The sequence below is a fragment of the Drosophila mauritiana genome, chromosome X (genome assembly GCF_004382145.1).
Source record: "Drosophila mauritiana strain mau12 chromosome X, ASM438214v1, whole genome shotgun sequence".
NCBI classification, from domain to species: domain Eukaryota; kingdom Metazoa; phylum Arthropoda; class Insecta; order Diptera; family Drosophilidae; genus Drosophila; species Drosophila mauritiana.
This window is the reverse complement of record NC_046672.1, coordinates 1,282,047-1,302,609: the sequence shown is the minus strand read 5'-3', so window position 1 is coordinate 1,302,609 and position 20,563 is coordinate 1,282,047. Positions and strand designations below refer to the sequence as shown.

The 20,563-nt window shown below is 49.5% G+C and overlaps 3 protein-coding genes across 5 annotated transcripts; all 3 read left to right on the top strand.

Annotated features, from left to right (window-relative positions):
* The first annotated feature begins 1,547 nt into the window (after positions 1-1,547).
* Positions 1,548-20,230, top strand: LOC117146668 (disheveled-associated activator of morphogenesis 1). 3 transcript variants are annotated; one of them, XM_033313015.1, is made up of 10 exons: positions 1,548-1,965; positions 14,005-14,919; positions 15,650-16,618; positions 16,679-16,856; positions 16,920-17,615; positions 17,679-17,884; positions 17,950-18,092; positions 18,149-18,310; positions 18,367-18,530; positions 18,592-19,496. In XM_033313015.1, the coding sequence occupies exons 1-10, from the start codon at positions 1,918-1,920 to the stop codon at positions 19,494-19,496; spliced, it is 4,386 nt and encodes a 1,461-aa protein (XP_033168906.1). In that variant the 5' UTR covers positions 1,548-1,917. The 3 variants fall into 3 exon arrangements, 2 of the variants coding, with proteins under 2 accessions (XP_033168906.1, XP_033168905.1); XR_004459814.1 differs by lacking the exon at positions 1,548-1,965 and adding an exon at positions 20,104-20,230 and having other exon boundaries at positions 18,592-20,031; XM_033313014.1 differs by lacking the exon at positions 1,548-1,965 and having other exon boundaries at positions 18,592-20,141.
* On the top strand, positions 4,824-5,876 carry LOC117146669. Its single transcript, XM_033313016.1, has 2 exons — positions 4,824-5,175; positions 5,567-5,876. Exons 1-2 carry the CDS (start codon positions 5,020-5,022, stop codon positions 5,840-5,842), a joined length of 432 nt encoding a protein of 143 aa, XP_033168907.1. The 5' UTR covers positions 4,824-5,019; the 3' UTR covers positions 5,843-5,876.
* LOC117146670 lies at positions 11,308-12,253 on the top strand. The gene has a single exon (XM_033313018.1). It carries the CDS (start codon positions 11,649-11,651, stop codon positions 11,883-11,885), a length of 237 nt encoding a protein of 78 aa, XP_033168909.1. The 5' UTR covers positions 11,308-11,648; the 3' UTR covers positions 11,886-12,253.
* Positions 20,231-20,563: the final 333 nt, after the last annotated feature.

Genomic DNA, 20,563 nt, shown 5'->3' with positions numbered 1-20,563 from the left:
GGAGCCCTGCGAGTAGCAAATGGGAGATGGGGAATGGGAAATGGGAGAGTCGATTCGATTTGGCCCGGGCTGTGAGGATTGCATTAATCAATAGGGAGACTACCACTTCGACTACCTATGACTATGACGGATTTCTACTAATTTGCTTCTCACCGTTATCCTCTTCTCTACTTGCAGCCAAAGACTAATCCCAACAACGAAGCCAATTAGCAACAACAGGTGAGTGAGAAGTCATTGAAGAAGGTTCGCTTTGGTAAATGTTCGATAGGTCTAGAAAATCGGAAAATGAGTGCGCTTTACAGCCCATAGATATATAGTAGCCCTTCTATTTTAAACGATAAAGAATTAGACGTGGAAGACATTTTGTAAAATGTTTACACCATCAAATTGGTTTTAAAATAATAATAGCATTTGCCTCTTCAACTGTACAGGGTATCAAAAAGCTTAAAAAAAGGCGCGAAAAGCCAGCCAAAACAGCTGAAGAACGGATGGCCACCTCATGCCGTCGACTCCAAATTGAATGACCGTCAGCATTCGGTATTTGGCCAATGATCGGCGGTATAAGACAACAACATTGGCTCTAATAAGGACCGTTACATAAAAAAAGAGATGATGAGAATCGTTGCTGAAAATCGGGAAGTGGTGGCAGAGGGGCAGGGGGGTGTTTTTACACGGCGGTATTGCCATGATATTTGATTTTTTGCATGACACTTGCAAAATCGAAACAAAAGAGAGGGAATAACAAACTTTACTTGTGACGACCTTAAATTGTTTTTGACTTTGACTTCGACTTCGACACTGGCGGCTTTGAGCCCACAATTGCCAAAGTTACCGGTGAACATGGCTATGTGCATGTTTCCGAACAACTTATTGAGCGGACTAACAATTGTCTGTTGTGTGCGGCTGATTTGCCGGAGCTAATTAAGTTGTTCGATTACACTAGACAGTTCGACTGTTCGATTGTTTCTTGGCCATGCTTACAACTCCTTTACACTCGTCGGCGGCTGGTTGGCCCCTTTCAAAGATAAACTATCCCTGGCTTGATTACATTTGGGATTGCATCGGAGGTGGTATTCCACTACCTTGGACCTTAGGCTCCGCTTGGTCTTCTAAATGCTCGTAGCAGTAAGCTCTTCGTTTCACACCCATAATTACCTCGTTGGCTTTTCGAGTGTCTCAGCCCTTGTGATTTCATAAATACCCCAGGAATGCACCCCGCACGCACATGGAAATGCAGCACCACCCACTACCCACCAAGGCGGCCCCAATCCGCGGGCCAAGGCGAGCGGTGTGCGGGCGGGAGTGGGACTGGGACACAGTGGGGTCTGCGGCATTAGGCACAGAATAGGCTCAAAGCCCGCTTTCTGCTGTCGACCGGTTTCGCGTTCGCGTTGGAGCCCGCTCCGGCTCTCGGGCTCTCTGCTGGCACCTGTCGCTGCCACTCTGTCTTGGCCAACTTCTTCGGCTCGCCGCGACGTGCTCGTGCTCGTCGTGTTGCTTTTGGCCAAGTCGCCGCTGCCGTGGGCACGTCTTGAGCGGCGAGCGTTCAATGCGCTGCCAGCCGTCGATAAGAACGCACGCGAGCGGGTCAAGTCATCTGGCAGACAAAGACCGGCTATGGAAAGAAAAACCTAAGGCTATAGGCTATATAGAAGTCGAACTGATTATATCGGAAATTGGAAATACGCGCGCGCGTGTGTTTTTCGCGAAGCGAAACGAACACTGTTTGAATACACTTTGTATTGCAATTTTTATTTTTTTTGTTCGGATTCATTTTTTTTCGCATTGAGTGAATTGGCAATGAGCAGTGCGTGATGTGCGAATCGTTGCTGCATCCCAGTCCGCGGCAGAAGAGACTTGCAACGCTATAGTTATAGTTCTTGAATTCGAATTTCAGTGTGGAAGAGCAGTATCATTATGTCGGGCATGAATCAAATGAGTGTCTTCATGGATAAGATCAACACGGTGAGTGCCGAGGGATTCTCTGGGCTTTTGGGGGCGTCAGTGGGTCTCTGGGTCGATCCACTTAAACCTGCCAAAGAGTGGACCTTTACACGAATTCGGCTCGCTTGATTCGGTAAATTGAATCGCTTTTTGTGCAACACAGTAAAATGGTGTGAAAACTATTTGCTACACTGTCGCCTCGAATAGTTTGTACATTTAATAAATCTATTGTTATACTGATAAACAAATAGTTTGGTAAGGAAGTCTGTATAGCTTCTGTGCTCTTACTTCGCAACCCCCATTGCAGTTTCGAATAAAAGGTATTGGCTGAAGGGGGGAAGTCCCTTTTAACTGCTTTGGTTTCCCCACGCAGTTTCCTGCACCTCTAAGGTTTTCCACCTGTCTGTGAGCCGTGAAGGGGGCGGAGTAGATGAGGGGCAGGGAAAAGGGGGAATAGGCAGCGAGAGTCCGCTCTCACTTGACCAACAATTTAACGTCATTTGCATTCAAAAGTGTCGCCTAGACGCTCATAAATAAAATGAAATTGAAATTTTTGCGCCTCACTTTTCCCAGTCCCCCTTCTCCGATCGCTCAGATGCCCGATGCCCGGGTACTCGACGTATTTTGATTGTGTGGAAATGAAAGTGAAATGCGCTCCAGCGAAATTAAGTGCCCATTGGCCGCCATCCCCCAATCCCCCCGCTCACTGCGCCCCTGATTTAAGTGCGGCTGAATGAGCTTCAATTGAATGAGCTGACGAAATGCCGCGCGCCGCATAACAAACATAAAACAAAAATCAAACGAAAAACAAACAAGTGGCCGCCGTCCGATTCGGCAAATTATATGGCGGGATGGGATCGGTATTGGAGGTACCGAAAGTACTCGAGGTGCACTGCAGCCAGGCGTCTGCTGTTTGTGCAACTATAATTAATTAGTAATAATTTTCGGTTGCCTTCTTGTGCGAGTGTAGAAATGCCGATGAGGGGTAAGAGTTGGGCAATCTGAACGGTCAAGCCTCTGCTGCCTTCTCTCAAGAGCCATCCCAACCCATTCCTGCACACTCCACCATCACTTACTGGTGGTTTCGCTAACGAGCCTCGGCTGCGGTGAATGGATCAGCTCCTGGCTTGGATTCGGCATGAAATTAGAAGAACTGCAGTAGCTTTATAGCAACCTAGCTCACTAAACTGTATTTATGTGCCACTCTGGGCTTTGGAAAGGGAAAAGAACAAACACTGCACAGAGTGCATAGCAATGGCATTTATCGCATATTTTACACCAACTCAACTGACACAACACCTTTATGCTGGTTGGGAAATGTCATAATACCACTTGTCTGTCCTACGCTCTACTTGTGTGGGTTTTCAATGACTTGTAGCTCCACTTCGGGCAGCGCTGAGTTTACTTCCTGGCAACATACTAACGCCTAGAGGGAGTTGGGCAACGGGAAGGGGCAGGGATTGGGGGATTATCCCCACCGACTGACCAATAATTAACGGCAAGTTCCGTTGTGACGTCAACTACCGCAATCTGCACTAGAATTCCATTGAGCTTTCTCCGCGAAATGCGCAGGTTGCATAATCTGCATCAGCATCTGCATCTGGCCAACTGTTTGCTTCTGCATCTGCAACTCCAACTGCCGCCAAACCCGCTCGCGAACTGGTTCGTCTGGCCTGTGGCCGCCTTATTTATTACGCAAGCCGCTGGCGGATTCTAGGCTCTAGGCTAGCTAGGCCAGACTGACATTGGCCTAGCCCACGGAGTAGTTCGGGGTGATACGGGGGCATTCAGCAGACGGACTCGATTCTCACGAGCGCTGGAGCTGGAATGTGGGCCAAGTCATTGGATGGATAGCTAAATTATCTCAAGCGATGGCTTCACACTTGCTCACCTCCAATTACCTGCAATTTATATGAGGCACTTTCAGCTTGAGGCTGCAAGGCCTGCTAGTATTTCTTGGTCTATGTCAAAGTCTACTAAAAAAAATATCTATTGCATTAATAGTGTATGAAATAATAATATAGCATAGTCCGTAATCCAAACCCTAGACAAAGGTCTCCGGCTGGCCGTCTCCTCGATTGTGGTGACCGCATCACAGAAAGTTGATTCCCGATAACGGATTGATATCACTACCTAGGCACGGGAAGCTCTGACCCATATAGCCATATAACCACATAGCAATGGGCATAGGCCTGGCCGCACACGAACACTTTATACATTTTCGGAGCCCATATACGGAAGCCGTGCAATGCTAATGAATCGCTGCGAAAGCAACCGAACCAGCACATGACCAAAAGTAGACTGGGAAAAGTGTGTAATAATTTCCTGTCTCAGCCTGATTTGCATGTGAAGTCCCCACTCCAGCTCGATTTAATCCACTTGGACTTGGATTCGCATTCGGATTCGGATTCGGGGACCGCTGCTCTCCAATCCAATCCAATGCAATTCACTCTACTCCACTCCAGCTGGCCGTCTTGTTTGACTTACTTCATCATACCTAATGGCAAAAGATACAAAAGTATCTGCATGTAATGCGATCCATTTGCGGGCCACCTACGCTCCGAAACTTTCCAGAGTTTGTCAGAGATTTGAATTGAAATTTATGCGGACATGAATTAGCCGCCCCTGACCCGACTAATCAACTGGAAAAGCATAATTCCTTTGTTTTCGCCTTTTTTCGAGTGAAAGTGCCCACCTGGCTGGCCAGTTGACCGCTGATAACGCATTTGTTCGTGCCTCGGATGTGGATGCACTAGCCAAGCAATTAGCAATTAAAGGTATCGTGACATATCAGGTTCTCGTTTATATAAAGGGAGGTAAAGCGATCGATGGACATCACTTTGCTGTTCTTTTTAAAAATTATATGTGAGCAAGAAATCTAAAAGCTTAATACACCTTAAATTCTGTCCCCTAAACGAGGAGTTCCATATACAGCACCATGTATCTCAGTATTTGCTCTGGGCAATTATCACATCAGCTGTGATAAGATTTCCCGCCACCTTGCTCTTCCACTCTTTCGCTGAGTATCTCTGCATCTTGGATTGCGTATCATTGTCATTGTCAAATCAAGTAAACATGCAAAGCAAGGCAAATATAGGTATATTTTGGACCGAGTTGGATAAGATACGGATCTCGGCCAAAAACTTGGCCCAGTTGAGAACCCAGTTCTGGGGCAGGAAGATGCAAACAGCCGTGCGAGTGGAAGTCAAGAAGCCGCCGCGAAAAAACAAGGTGAGGTGCAATCAGTTTGGAATCGCGATTGGTTCGGCAGGGGCCTAAGGTCAAGCTCGTTTTCCCTGACCCGCTGCCCCAATCGGCGGTGGAGGGGGCAATCCCAACCATCCTCAACATGGTCCAACCGCTTTCCACGCACTCACGGCTGGGCAGGAGTTTTCTTTGTCAGGCGGATTTCACCGACAAACAACAAAGCAAGAAATTGCCAGCTTAATTTACGGCATTGAACGGACTGACTGGACGACAGAGTGCTAGGAAATGCGGGATGGGGGAGCGCACGATCTATGCTTTGCTGATCTTCTGCTTTGTTTTTCCCCGTTTCCCTTTTCGATAAACATTTTCACTTTCGTTTTCGTATTCAATTTGTGTGTTTTGGGGTTTCGCTCAGATTCGAGATACGAGCGCCACAGAGTTTTCCCCTCGACCGCCAGCCAATAATCACAATAATCATGGTAAGCGGGCAGTCAGTCAGGCCAAAACAGGTTGCCGGCGGATGCCCAGACTGCAGACTTCAGACTCCATACTTCAGACTACACAAACTCGGATTTTTGGGATGCCGAACGAAAGTGAAAACATTCACCGAGCACCAAGAAGCCAAGAGGAGTTGCAGGTGAAGCTGGAGACGGACGCGGTGATGGTGACTCGCGTCCGAAATAAAGATTGAATTTAAATAAATTTCGTATGTTAATTGCAGTTCCCATCCCCGAACTGAAAACCCGCCGCCACATGAGACTGAAATCGAAACTGAAACTGAAACTGTAAATTTCAAGTTTTTCTTATGTTTTTCACCTTTTTTGCGAATGCCTTGCTGGCTTACTTGAATTAATGAGGGTCAAGATACTTGGGCTTTGCTTTCGGTTTTTGATTTTCGGTTAACTCCGCTTTTGCTTTCTACAAAGCGCGGAGAAATGGGAGATCCAGTGATCAGTAGTGGTCACCGATCGGCGATCGAGAGTCGAAACGCGGGGATTGCGGGCGCGTGTCGAACAAGTGGAGCTAATGAAACGCATTCATCGCATTCGTCATCACCATGGAGGTCAGTTGCAGTTCCAATGTCTGGACGACCTTCAGCAATGATGGATGGCCATCTATCCGTCGAGATGGGATATCAGTGCAATTCTGGGGAAAGGTCCTGTTCCTTGAACTACCAATTCTGGCATCAATTATCGAAGCTAATTTAGAGCAGTTAATACTGGCCAACGCAATGCTAACTAAATGAAACTTGTTTCTGCCCACTGAGCTCTCTTCCAAGCGGGCTTTTCTTGGACTTTTCTTTCCAAAGCCGGCGCCGGCTTTTGTTTTTGCGTATTCGTATTCGAATTCGTTTTCGTTCGGCATTTTACTTTGCTTTTGACTTTTTGGCTCCTTTGCTAAGCATTGTTTTGAATTAATAACTTATATCGCTTTTTTATAAGCGCCCGCGGCGCACATCAATTGATTTACCGGATTAGCATACCTCTCTATAAATACACATGCATACATACATATGTAGTATGTATGAGCATACCCATGTGTGTGTGTGCGGCTAATCCGCCTTGGTATCCCCTTATGCTTTTTTCGATTATTTTTTCTCTTTGTATCAAGTTGATTTTGGTTGAAAAATTATTTGCAATTTATGAAACGCGTTCGCTGAGCACAGCGACGGCAACAACAAAACGACAAGAGCAGCGACGACGAAAGTAAAAGTTCAATTAAATAAAGATAAATTGCACAACAATTGTTGTCGTACTCGTACTCGTACTCGTACTGGTATTCGTTTTTGCTGCTATACTTTTGGGGCCAGCAAAAGAGTCTTCGATGTCTCGCTTTACGTAAGCCACCATTAAATCCCAAAATACAAATTTTCAAAATCCAGCGACACTTTCGGACAAGTGCCAAGCGACGCGCCCCTGCGCCGCCCCCGCGTTGACCCCCATTACAATTACCGGGCCGAAAGTGGCGATTTTCCAATTAGCCAGGCAAATCAAACCGGTGACTTAACAAGGGAAGCGGGAAACTACCAGCAGATCTCGATCGTATCGGTTGCAACTTGAAGCAACTAGAGTTTGCCGAATTATTAAGTTATTAAATGTTTAGTTTTACTAAAAACAAACCTGGATGGCCTCGTACTGCAGTGCAGTGGTAGCTGGCTTCCATGGGACAAAGAACTTTGCACGATTTCTGGCGAACCTATGCAGCTCCAACTTCGCTGGTTGCAGTGCCAACACCAAGCCTTAATCAAGTTGCAAGAATGCGGAATAAATGTCATTACGAAAATGAAACAAAGCGCTTGGCGGCGAACTGCAGGCAGAAAAACATGGGCAAAAAGTAACAACGGCGAGCGTGTATCTCACAGATTCCGTCGATAGACTCGCTTAGATCTCGGATTGCTGGATCGGCAAACTGGTTTACTCTGTTCCTGGATCACTTGGGGGTGTCACCGCATGAGCAAGTGCTCCCCGACGCGCTAATGCAGTATGCATGCTATGCAGAATCCAACTTCAAGCGTCGATCGTGCACTGTCACAGTGATTAGGGAAAGTGTGTAGCCGGGTAATTAATTGCAGCACTTGAGGGCAGTCTCGTCCTCTGCCCTGCTGCCCTCCTGGCCTTGCTCGACGGGACTGGGTGATTGAAGTGATTGAAGGCAAGCCTTCAAAGCGACGCCAAGTTCTTCCGTCTTCCGACATAGTTCGAAGGCCACCGCTATCGTCCATCTGCTATCACTAATGGTCGGACTTAGCCACCACTTCACATTGCCAGTAGTTCTTGCAGTTGTGGCTCGGCACCACTGGCCCCCCCAGTCCAGTTGGCCAATTAGGCCCATTTGTCTATAATTACCGCCAATACCAATATCTGGCGATGGGGCACCCCTGCGGCGAGGCGAGGGCCCCTCCCCGAGCACATTTCCTGCACAGCACATTTCGTGGCCTCCTAAACTTTAAATGTCAGTCCGTTCGCCAGACCCAGGTTTAGTTTCGCTTTCGCGCAAAGCTTTAGCCATCGCGGAGGCTCAGCCACATGGCTCTTGGCATTGCTAAAGACTGAACAATTAGCTTAGATGCCAAGATGCTAACTTTTGGCTAGTTTTTGGAAGGGGACACCTTCCTGCGGGAAAAGTTTCGTACGGCTTCAAACTACTCGTACAATACCATCATCTCTTAGATGTGCCGCAAACTATCTATCTATCTATCTCACCATTATTACACCGACAGTAATCCGACATTCTTGGCGTTTTTGTGTTCAGTGATTCCTTTGACAAAGAGCTCAATGATTGAGACTGCAATTAGAGTGTGATTTCAGCAAGCCGCCGTGATTGATGACCCATCTGGGAGGGAGCTTCACTTCCTACCTCCTCGACTTCCTGATCCGTCCGTCTGCATTTTTGATTATATCTGCACATTCTTATCTGCCAAGTGCACTTGACTTTCCATTTTGGCAGCTGTCCATCCGTCGATCGGCGGACACCTCGTCGACCCTCATCATTTCACTTTGCTTTGTTTTTGCTGGCTTTGGTTTCGGTTTCGGTGTTGGTTTTTGGTGGTGCGAGATCGCTGTAATCACAATTAAAAAGCACTTTGCCAATTCGCCAACAACTTGTTCGCCGAGATGTTCAATGGGCTGTTGGTGCGGTGCTGTGTCGCCGATGATTATCGGCCAAAAGCAAAAGGCAAAACACAAACGATGAGCGATGACCGTTGACATGTTGCCATGATGCCATGATGGCCACGTTGCCCTGGACGGTGGAACAAAGGGTTGTTGGGCGATCGCCCTGATCGATCCTGGAGTTGTGTTGTCTCGGTTGTTGCAGTTGACCCCCATCGACCGCGGCGACAACTTCATTGGCGCATTTGGTGAAAGTTGATGCCCGCAGCAAGAGATGATCGCCTCGCCTCGCCGATCGCTGTGTCTTGGGCTGTAGAGCGACGGAAAAACACTTGCACTTTTTGCATATATGTATGTACGTTTTTCGTACATTTTCCACTGCCAGCCAGCACTGCTGGCATTTAGTGGCTTTTCTGATATTTTCCTCGACTCATTTAAATGGAAACTGCTGCACCCACTTCGACGTGGCTCGAGGTACCTGAACTTTTGGCCATAAATTCATAGCCTGACCAGGCTCTGGCAGCCGTATCGCAAGGTAGATAAACAACTGAAATACCAACTAGCAGCCCGGCTTGCTGAAATGTAAATGAGTCTCTGGTTGCAACCGCTCACTTAGAAGATCTAGAAGAGAAGGAGCAAAGTGACTGCCTGGATAGATTGGTGGGCCAAATTAGTTGATCGCAGAACGCAGCGAGCGTATAAGCAAAGAACCAATGGCCAAACGTTTTCCAAACTCAAGTGTCGGTTTCAACTTCAACAAGACAAGAACTTCATGGCCATAAACTCCCGTTTGACAAGTCCAAATTGTCGGGTCACCGATAAGATATCAGATACTAAATACAAATACGTTCCGTTTGCTGCGCTGGTTACTACTGCCACTGTGCTGTGGCATTTTGGCAATGAAGCAATGTAAATATCTTTATTTCCTTCATTTCATATTTAAAATTGAAATATCTTGCCATTGAATCGCCCTTTTAAATGACCACCAAGTCTTGACCACCCCCATGTTCCCAGTCCGTGTTCGTAGCCCGCTAGTAGTGGGCTAGTCGTTAGTAGGTTCGGATACAACACCAGCAGGTGGCGCTGTGGTTGTCTGTGGTTGCCTGTGGTTTCGATTTCATTTTCTACTGCGGCAGTAAGAGCTGGCTCTTTGGGGCTTGGAGGCCAATTGGGCGGGCGGGGGAAGCGGTTGGGCTTGTGCAATATCATTTTAGCACCCCCATGCCTGATTACTCGAGTACACTGCTAGTTTGGGTTTTTACTCGTATTTCCCTCTGCCCGCCGGCTTGTTTAACTCAATTTCAGAGCTCTGCTGCCCTGGGCCGCTATTGTTTAGCAGCAGTGCTGCCTACTATGTAGTTGCATGTAAACAACACCTTACAACACCTTCACCACGGTCCAGCGCAGTTGTATTTTGCGGGTGTTGTTGCTTTTTTTCTTGTTGTTCATTTTCCTTGTGTCGCTTTAGCCGCCGCCAATCGACCACAAAAATAATGGCGAAAAGAGCTGAAACGTTAACTTTTCATTTGGGCACTTGATTTCGAATCTTCAGATCGGTAGTGTTCAGTTATGTTATTCGCGACGGAATTTTCCACTGGCCTAATCTAAAGTAGCCATAATTGTCTCCTCCTTATCGCAACTGTCGCCCTAGTGAGGGCAATAATCCCTCCAGAGATAGAACATCGGGAATCTCATGTGCCCCATTGAGATGCTGTTTAATTTCCCCTCTCCGCGCGAATCGTGCGAAGTGGCATTTGAAAAGTGCCGTGCTGACAAATGCGCTAAAAATGCTGGCAATTAACTGACAACTGCAAATGAAATGCCACAAATCTCGTGCACCCAAGTGCCCGTGAGCCCCGCAAGCCCCGTAATTGCCTCTCCGCTTTCGTTAGTTGGTCATAATAACTATTTTTGGACCGTGCGACAAGCCAAAATTGCAGTTGCAATTGCGATTGCAAGTGCTACGCTGTCGGCGGCGAGGAAAGCGGACAACGCTGCGTATGATTGATGCCGCTCAGCTGCTCCACCTCCTGCCACCGGTACGCACCGATAATTAAGCAACCATCCATCCCGCAAAGTGCCTGAAAAGTGGGTAAAGATGAGCTTATGTTGATGTCGAGGCGGAGCTGTACCATGTGCTGTGACTATGTGCCTAAAAGGAAAAGTTTCTGGCTGCCAGCTGTGTGCGCTTTCGACATGTTTTCTTTATTTTCCTGGCATGCGGAAAAACTTGTTTTCCATTTTCGTTTTCATTTTGGATGCAGCCTGAGCCCGCCGCTTGATGGATTTTCGGTCGCTTTGGCAAAGGGCAATGCAGCGCAGCTGTTGGATGAACTGGCGAGTCAGAGTGATACCGACTCCCGATCCCCATTGCAATCCCAATTCCGCCGATGCCCGGATAAAGATCCGTGATCGTTCACACTTCCTGGCCGCCGACGCCAGGCTTCGTGGTCGTCACCCATTTGCCACACTTCCATTTCACTTTCAGCCTTATGAAGTTATTACGCGACTCCGTTCGCCTGGTGAGTTGCTGGGTTGGTGGCTCGATGGCTCGGTGGGTGTACTCGGAAGTGCATTTTCCCCAACAGCGGGGGCGTGGCGGCGGCAGGTGTGAAAAATGAGATTGCCTTGGGCATCAGACACCAGGCTGAACGGAGCGGAATGCATGCCGAAAGAGCAAGCGGGAAATGTTTTCTGATGGGCATATTGGTCGGAATTTCAAGGAATGGTTTTCGCAGTCAAACGAAGCCGTCGTCGAATCGTAGAGCCCTTGTTTCTAAGGCGGCTGCTCGAAAATTGCCCAAAACTTTATTCGTCGATACACGTTCAAAATTTACATGACAAATAACGAGTACATTTAGCAAGACAATTCAACCAGAACTCAGAATGGACTTAGTCGTGCCACCGAACGGACTCTATGAGATGCCGCACCAACCGGAGTATCCGGATTATGAGGCGATGAGAAGACCAGTAAAGTCGTTGAAGGAAGTTCTGGTCGATAGGGAACTCGAGTTTTTCTTCAAAACGGAAGATATTAAGGAAGTCAATTCCGAGGTGTCACAGGATAGGATTTGGGACTCTTTATCGATTCGTTTTGGACTGATTGGCCATATTTCAGAATGAATGTAATATGGACGAAAATTTAAGATAAGATCGAACTTTATTAGCTGAATTTAATTTAAATTCAAATTAAAGAGTACCCTCACTACTATTCTGCTTTCTGTGAGCCCAACGCTAATCAGGTATCGCAGTCTATTAACCCTTCTATTGGCTCTCCAAATACTAGATTCTAATTGTGGCCAAAAACGCCACACGCATTGCTGTTTACGGTCTCCGTTTGGCCAACAGATCGAGCCGCGTCTAATTAGACCCACGCGCGGATTTGATTAGTGGAACGGGCCCACACACTGCCGATTGGTGGCTGTGACCCAGACGAAGATCTGAGACCCAGATTGAGATGTAGACAGCAGCTAAAGCTGAAGCTGATGCTGAAGCTGAAGCTGAAGCTGATGCTGTAGCTGAAGCTGAAGCTGATGCTGAAGCTGAAGCATTGGCCTGATTTGTGACGGCGACGACAGCAGCTGAGACAAGAGACAACGCCGAGACAGAGGCTGTCAGAGCAGCTGGCTTTGGGCCCAGTTGGCAACTGGAGCAACTGCATCCGAAATGATCCCCCAGCTGAGCTGGGAACTGCTGGCGAGTCAGTGGGTGAGCCCAACTGGAGTAGAGCAAGCCAAGCAAAGAATCTGGTGCAGAGTCATTTCCGACCACGAATTTTAGATCACGCTAACTCACAATGCTAGTAAAAACGCAGTGAGTTAGACAAAACATTTATATCTTCAGGTTCAACTATTAGCCTCTTCCTAAAGTATGCGAATTGGCAAGCAAAATTAGCAAAAAAGATTTACAATTCCATTTCTGAGATCGTTTTTACACACTCAGTATTAATTATTGTCGTTTGGTGCTCGAGATTGAAGCGAGAACCCCGGTCGATCAAACCTGTTAGCTGGTTGATTGATGGCCGTTGATTGAGCACTCGCTACGGCAAACAAAAAATCAGCAGATTACCCAATCCATTGGGCAAGAGAGACGAACCACGCGCGCGTACTCCAAGCTATTCCCATTCAAATACAAATACATATAGCAATTCCAGCTCCAGCTCGTACTCCAAATCGGATTCCACTTACTCGGAACGGGCCAGAGGCGCAATGAAAGCAAATTAATAAGCCATCATCAGCATAATGTGGTTGGTACTGGTGCCCCCGTCCGCTCCTCGATTACGTCTGAAGTGGCGCTGCGGATTGTGGATTGTGCTGTTCAGTGCAGTGTGCAGTATGCAATGCGATTGCAGTTCGCAACTCACAACTCACAATTTGCATAACAACATAAGGAGAAGGAGAAGAGGAATGCAAAGCCATGCTAAGCCAGACTCCTCTCCCACATGAATTCAATTTTTGGTTCTGCGGCAGTTGCCACACGGATCGCAGGCAGACTTGCGACAGATCCAGCAGCTTGGCAACAGTTGTATTAATGTTTCTTTGCCGGCTCGATTCGATTCTTTGGAACAGTTTGGTTGCTTCGCCCTGCGAGTACAAATGCATGAATGTATCCGCTGTATTGTACCCCACGCATTGCCAGGCCAGAAAGCCAGAAACCCACGAGTGTGCATTGTTGCCAGTGAAAATGAATTGGAAGTGGACAAATTTTGCGTATACGCTGACATCTGACAGGCGACCTCTTAACATGGGGAAAGGTTTTGGGTATTCATAGTCAGTACGCCATATATGAGTTGGGCATGCTGCGATTGTGGCGGTGCCCACATTAGAATTAGAACCCCAGTTGCAACCGATTTGGTTGAGTGAAGACCACTCACCGGAGACCCCAAGTTGCCGCGTGTGTATGTGCAACTGCAACTGCGATTGCGATTGCATTTGTCTTCTTGGCCCGTCTGGTCTGGTCTTGCCATGACTCGGTTAGGTTTGGCTGGATGGTTTGGTTTCTTGGCTTAACTGGGCGGCCTGCCTGGCTGTTCATTGGGTTGCCTTGACTGACTTGGCCGAGCTTGCCAGACTTGACTTGGTTGTCTTGGCATGAGGCGGCTGTTGACGTGCATTTGTCTGGCGTGACACCTCGGCCTGTCGGCCGGCATTAGCGGGCTGTCACAATGTTGTGGGCAGGTCAATTACTCGGCGGTACTAGCATTTGACTGACGTTCTACATTCCGTCTCTTTCTCCGTTGCAGACCCTTCAGTCGTGTCCCATCGTGTGCATCAATGAGCCGGACACACACAGTGCCAACACAGAGATATTGCAGACAAGTCCGGAGAGCACGCTAGAGAAGCCCAAGGCGGCGCCATCCGGTGGAGCCAGCACGAGTGTGACTAGCTTGAACGGCAGTTGCATTGCCATCAATGGAGGAATAGGAGAAGGCGCCACTGCAACTGCATCGGCAGCTACCAGCACTGCGGCTGGAGTGACCAAGATAACGATAACCAGTGACAACGGCAACGCCAGCACCAGCACCAAAGCGAACACAGGCAGTTCCATCGACGGCTACAAGAACAGCAGCTTGGTGTCCATCACCAGCCTAAACAGCTGCAGCGACCTCAGCCAGGGCAGCACCGCCACCCTGCCCATCAGCAGCACCAACTGCAGCGGCAACAACGTCAGCAGGCATCCTCTCAGCAACAGTGGCAACAGCGGCAGCGACACCTCGTCCAACAACTTCCAGGAGCGGTTCGACTTTGAACACTGGAAGGGCTTACTCAGCGACTACAACTGCTTTCACGGGCTGTATCGCTACTGGACTCAGTGCAGCGGACGCAGCAGCAGTGCCAACGACAACGGCAGGGACAGTGATCAGCAGCAGTCGCAGTCCAACCATGAGAACGGCCTGGGCAGCGGAGCCGGTTCCTTCTACACCCACAATATACTAGGCTACACCTTCGGCTATCCGTTTGGCCTGAAGGAGGACCTCGACGGCAGCGGCAACTGCAACAGCAACTGCAGCGGCAGCACCAACGGTCTTGGCCTCAGGAAGTGGCTTTCAGGCAATACCAGCAGCAACGAGACGCCGCTCCAGAAGCACTACAGACACCAGCAGAAGAAGAAGATGCCCGGCTTCAGGGGCAGAAGGGTGTGGTGCGGTTGCTTCAAGGTAGGTGATAGTTGATGGTTGATGATTGATGGTTGGCATTTGCATATTTTGGAGTAACTCACGTGGTTCAAGTATTATGATCCTTGAACCGAGACTCCACTTACCATGACATACATAACTAGACATAATCTTCACTGCGAGTCCAAAGTCTCCCGCTCGGAATGTCCAAAGTGTGGGTGTAATTTGCACAAAAAAGAACTAAGTCCGAGGCGGAATATCTTAAAGACAAAAACAGTCAAAGTCACGTGCGAGCTGTGGACAACAGACAGACCCAATTACCAATCGAAATCGGAGTCGCCACTTGAGCACTGCCCCAACCGAATTTGCAACCCTCGTCGATTCCGATTCTGTGTCAGCGAATTCGTCAAATTGTGCACGAATTGTGCATAAGAGGCGATAATTCCCATTGGCCCTGGGAACGATCCAAACATAGCTGTTACAAGAATTCAATCGGTAAATAGAGTAATTTGCAAGAATTCCTTTCCAAGTCGAGGTTAAAGAACCAAGACTGAGTCACCGACTGGGCAGGCAAGCAGCTGCTAGAAGCGCATCGAGCAGAACCGCTTCCTCAACAGGTGGATTGGATCGGCGGTTTGCCTCCGTGGTGTTGGGCCTTGTCTCGAGGCTAAGCAAGCCGTCTCTTTAATTGGACACGCACTGTTGGCGGGCGGAGAACGTGTCCGCTTGAGCAACATGCCACTAATCGATTTTTCTGACTTTTCTGTTACAGGACGATGAGCCACCCGAGATTTGTGTGGTGGAAGGCGCGTTTACCCTGCAGACGCTCACGCCCACCCAACCCATGCCGTCAGTGGATGAGCTGGACACCAAGTTCGCGGAGCTGGTGGAGGAGCTCGATCTGACGGCCCCCAACAAGGAGGCGATGCTCAGCCTGCCCGCGCAGAAGAAATGGCAAATCTACTGCTCGAGAAAGCTGCCCTTGGATGCGGCCGATGGACCAGATGCAGCGGCCATCACCCAGCCACCCACCGCAGAGCACTACATTGAGCGACTGAAGGAGCTGGTGGTGCACATATCGCTCTCGCCGGAGGACTCGCCCAGCCATGAGCTGGGCAATCGCTTGGATGGCCATGCCGCCTTTGTGGACGCCCTGAAGACGGCGCTACGCACATCCACCCACAGTTTCGTTCTCCGATTCGTGGAGCTGGACGGGCTTCCTGCTCTGCTCGACCTCCTGCTGCAGCTGGACATTCGAGTGGCTAACAGCCCCCTGCACACCAGTCTCATTGGGTGCATCAAGGCACTGATGAACAACTCGATGGGTCGGGCGCACGTGCTAGCCCATCCAACGGCCATCGACACCATAGCCAGATCCCTAGCAGCGGACAACATTCGCACGAAAATCGCCGCCCTGGAGATTCTGGGTGCCGTGTGTCTGGTGCCCGGCGGTCATCGCAAGGTGCTGCAGGCCATGCTCCACTTCCAGGTCTTCGCTACGGAACGCACTCGTTTCCAGAGCATTGTCAACGACCTGGATCGCTCGACCTATGCGTACAGGGACAATGTCAATCTGAAGACCGCCCTTATGTCATTCGTGAATGCGGTGCTCAACTACGGACCCGGCCAGGAGAACCTCGAGTTCCGACTGCACTTGAGGTACGAGTTTCTCATGCTCGGTATACAGCCTGTGATCGACAAGCTGCGCACGCACGAGAACGAAACGCTGGACAGGCATTTGGTTAGTACATATAGGTTATAGTGCCAAGCCATTCTCTAAATGGTTTTATTTAATCAACAGGACTTCTTTGAGATGGTTCGGGCTGAGGATGAGAAGGAGTTTGCCCGCCGTTTTAAGGAGGACCACGTGGACACCAAGAGCGCCGGCTCAATGTTTGAGCTGCTGCGCCGCAAGCTCAGTCATTCGCCCGCGTATCCCCACATGCTCTCCCTTCTGCAGCACATGCTTCTGCTACCCTGTAAGTGGTATTCTCTGGAGTTCTTAACTGTAACTGTAACTAATCCCAATCGAAATCCAACAGATACGGGTCACTGCACGGAACACTGGTTGCTGATTGATCGCGTGGTACAGCAGATAGTGCTGCAGGTGGAACAGCGGCCAAACAGTGATCTTATCGTCGACCCCGATGACCCTGAAAAGCAACTGAAGCTGGCCGCCGAGTCGCCAGTCCATGATCCTGATGTGGCGCCCTTGCAGATCGACGTGGCTAAGCTGGTGCGTCTGCTGGTCAAGGAGGAACAGCTGACGCAAGCGCGAAAGCGGGCTGACGAGCTGGAGCGTGAGAACTTTGACGTGCAGTCGCGGCTGGCCAAGAAGGAGCAGGAACTCGACCTCCGCATGCAAGAGAAAGAGGACTTGGAGACGGGACTAGCGCGCATGCGCGAGCGTTTGGAGAAGGAGTCCGCGCAGCACTCGCAGGCGGTGCAGCGGGCGCAGACTGCAGAGATGCGAGCAGAAGACCTGCAGCACCGCTTGATCAGCGAGCAGCAGGAACGGGCTCGCTTGGAGAGACTGGTTACCGAGGGCAGCATCCCAGACGACCAGAAGGTGGCCGGCCTCACGGGCTGCAATGGTGCCGTCTCGCCTCCACCGGCACCTCCCATGCTCAAGGCCATTCCGCCACCTCCGCCACCCATGGCGCCGTCCATGATGCCCCCACCACCACCTCCTTGCCCGGGAGCTCCTCCACCTCCGCCAAGCATGGCACAAACGATGGGTAAAAAGCTTTTAAATTAACAAAGCAATCGATCTTATCAACTAATGCGTCTTCTCACAACAGCTCCAGCGCCACCAAAAGTGGATCTGCCCAAGAAGAATGTGCCACAGCCGACGAATCCCCTGAAGAGCTTCAACTGGTCGAAACTGCCGGACGCCAAGCTACAGGGCACCGTTTGGAGCGAGCTCGACGAAAGCAAGCTGTACAACAACATGGAGCTGGAGTCAATTGATAAACTGTTCTCGGCTTACCAAAAGAACGGGGTATCGGTGAGTTAGGATATGGGACCTCCTTTGAGTTTCCTTTCCCTACTAAGACACTTCTGCTTTCCCAGGCCACTGATGGATCCTATGAGGACTTAAGGGTAACTGGCAAGGCTGCCAAGCAGAAAGTGCTGTCGGTGATCGACGGACGCCGGGCGCAGAACTGCACCATCCTGCTGAGCAAACTGAAGATGAGCGACATGGAGATATCAAAGTAAGTCTTACTTTCACTAGCCACGACCCGTAAATAATATCCAATGCCGCTTTCAGGGCCATTCTCTCCATGGACAGCAACGAGCAGCTGCAGCTGGACATGGTCGAGCAGCTGCTCAAGTTCACGCCCTCGGCGGAAGAGCGAGCTTTGCTGGACGAGCACAGCGAGGACATTGAGTCTCTCGCTCGGGCCGATCGATTCCTCTATGAGATATCCAAGTGAGTTTCCAGCAATTTCCTGAAGGTGTTCTTGTTCTAAATATGTTCATTTTCAGGATTCCACACTACGAGCAGCGCCTGAAGAGTCTGCACTACAAGAAGCGTTTCATGCTGACCATCAACGACCTGGTCCCCCGCATAACCAGTGTGATGGAGGCCTCTCGTGAGGTGGCTCGTTCCCGTCGCCTGCGCAAGCTTCTAGAGTTGGTCCTCGCCCTAGGTATGGATCCACTGTCCGTTCGCTAAGCACTCAATAATCCAGACTACCTATATCCCACCAGGCAACTACATGAACCGCGGGGCACGTGGCAACGCGTCGGGATTCCGACTGGCGTCGCTCAACCGGCTGGCGGACACCAAGTCCAGTGCCGCCAAGGGCACCACCCTGCTACACTACCTCGTGCAGGTGATTGAACGCAAGTTCAAGGACCTTCTTAAGTTGGAGGACGATATCCCCCATGTGCGTGAAGCCTCCAAGGTGTCGCTGGGCGAGATGGACAAGGACATTCAGATGCTGCGCACGGGTCTGGCAGACGTGGCGCGCGAAATCGAGTTCCACCGCAGTTCAGGCCCGGCCCAACAGGGTGATCGCTTTCTACCCGTGATGCGCGAGTTCCACGCGCAGGCGTCAGTGCGCTTCGCCGAGCTTGAGGACAAGTTCCAGGACATGAAGACGCGCTTTGATCGTGCGGTACGCCTCTTCGGCGAGGATGGTTCGGTTTTGCAGCCGGACGAGTTCTTTGGCATCTTTGACTCCTTCCTGGCCGCCTTCGCGGAGGCGCGGCATGACAACGAGAGCTTCCGTCGGCGACAGGAGGAAGAGGAGAAGCGCGCCAAGCAGGAGGCGGAGCTCAAGAAGCGCACAATAGAGCGCAAGAACAAGACCGGCCTAATGACCAGCGTGGCTCGCAATCTGGGCCTCAAGTCGGGCTCATCCAATGGGGATCCTGACTCCCCGGCAAAGGGAGGCGTAGGCGACAACAAGGGCGAGTTCGACGACCTAATCTCGGCCCTGAGGACCGGAGACGTGTTCGGCGAGGACATGGCCAAGTTCAAGCGGTCGCGCAAGGCGCGCGTGCTTAACGGCGGCGGGTCCTCCACTGGGCACACCTCGCCGCCCCGCCACGCCAGCCTCCAGAGGGAGGAGAGTGGGCGGGAGCGCGAGCGGACCGTGAGGCGCCAGTAAAAACGGGGTGGAGATACCGATCAACCGGACCTGGCCGCGGTGTAAATGTTTCCAGATGGCGCGAAAGTATTTTTTTTCTTACATAGTAAAGACACTACCTTCTTTTGTAATTATTTATCTACTACCCGTACGCATACACTACGATTTATGTATACCTACATACTTATATAGCACATAGTCTAAACGTAAAGCTCGGCTAATGCAAGCGTGAAACCAAATTATTTACAAAATCGAAACGTAATTGTAATTTAAAGTCTAAAAATGTTATGAACGAATCGAAATCGAATCGCCGCGAAGCGAACACGGATCGTAATGTGTAGTGTACCTTGAAAATTGTTTTTGGCAACCAACCATATGGCATAAATGCTTCTATATCTACACATACATACATATATCAAGCCGATTTCACGGTGCTCACGCATCCTTATCGTAGCGCAATCGAGCAAGCACAGCAGCATAATCACCGCACATGGAATCGCCGAAGTGCTCGAAGAGGAGCTCGCCGGCCTGCCATACAGTCATGTTCAAAATTAAGGTACATATATTGTTTGTTTCTTCATTTTTTTTTTAGCACGGATCCAGAGTCAAACCCGTATTGAACTTACAGATATTTTAAGGCGCTTTAGGAGTTTGCACAGACCACGCCCCTTTTGCGGAAAAAGCTATCTATTGCAAATTACACCCTAACTATTAACAAATTATAATAAACATTTATTGTGAATGAAATTAACGAAGCTAGTTTTCGTCTTGTTTTTTTAATCAGCTGTTCCACTTTATTTCGAGCTACCAGCTGCAGCTTGTTTCGGATTCTGTTCGCATGGTGTCTGGGACTCGTAAAGGCGCAAGTTTTACTGGGAAATATGTTGCCCACTCGGAAATTTTGTCATAAATATGTGAATTCTCAGGTTTTTCATAACTAGGCGAACAGAAATTTCAGTAGGCTGACTGCCGACTGGAAAGGCCATCATGAAAAAAACAGCTGTTTTTGTTTACTTCCAAGCTAAACTAACGGTATCCTCTCCATCGCTTCCTATTGGTTGAATATCCTAGACTGAAAAAGCATAAGG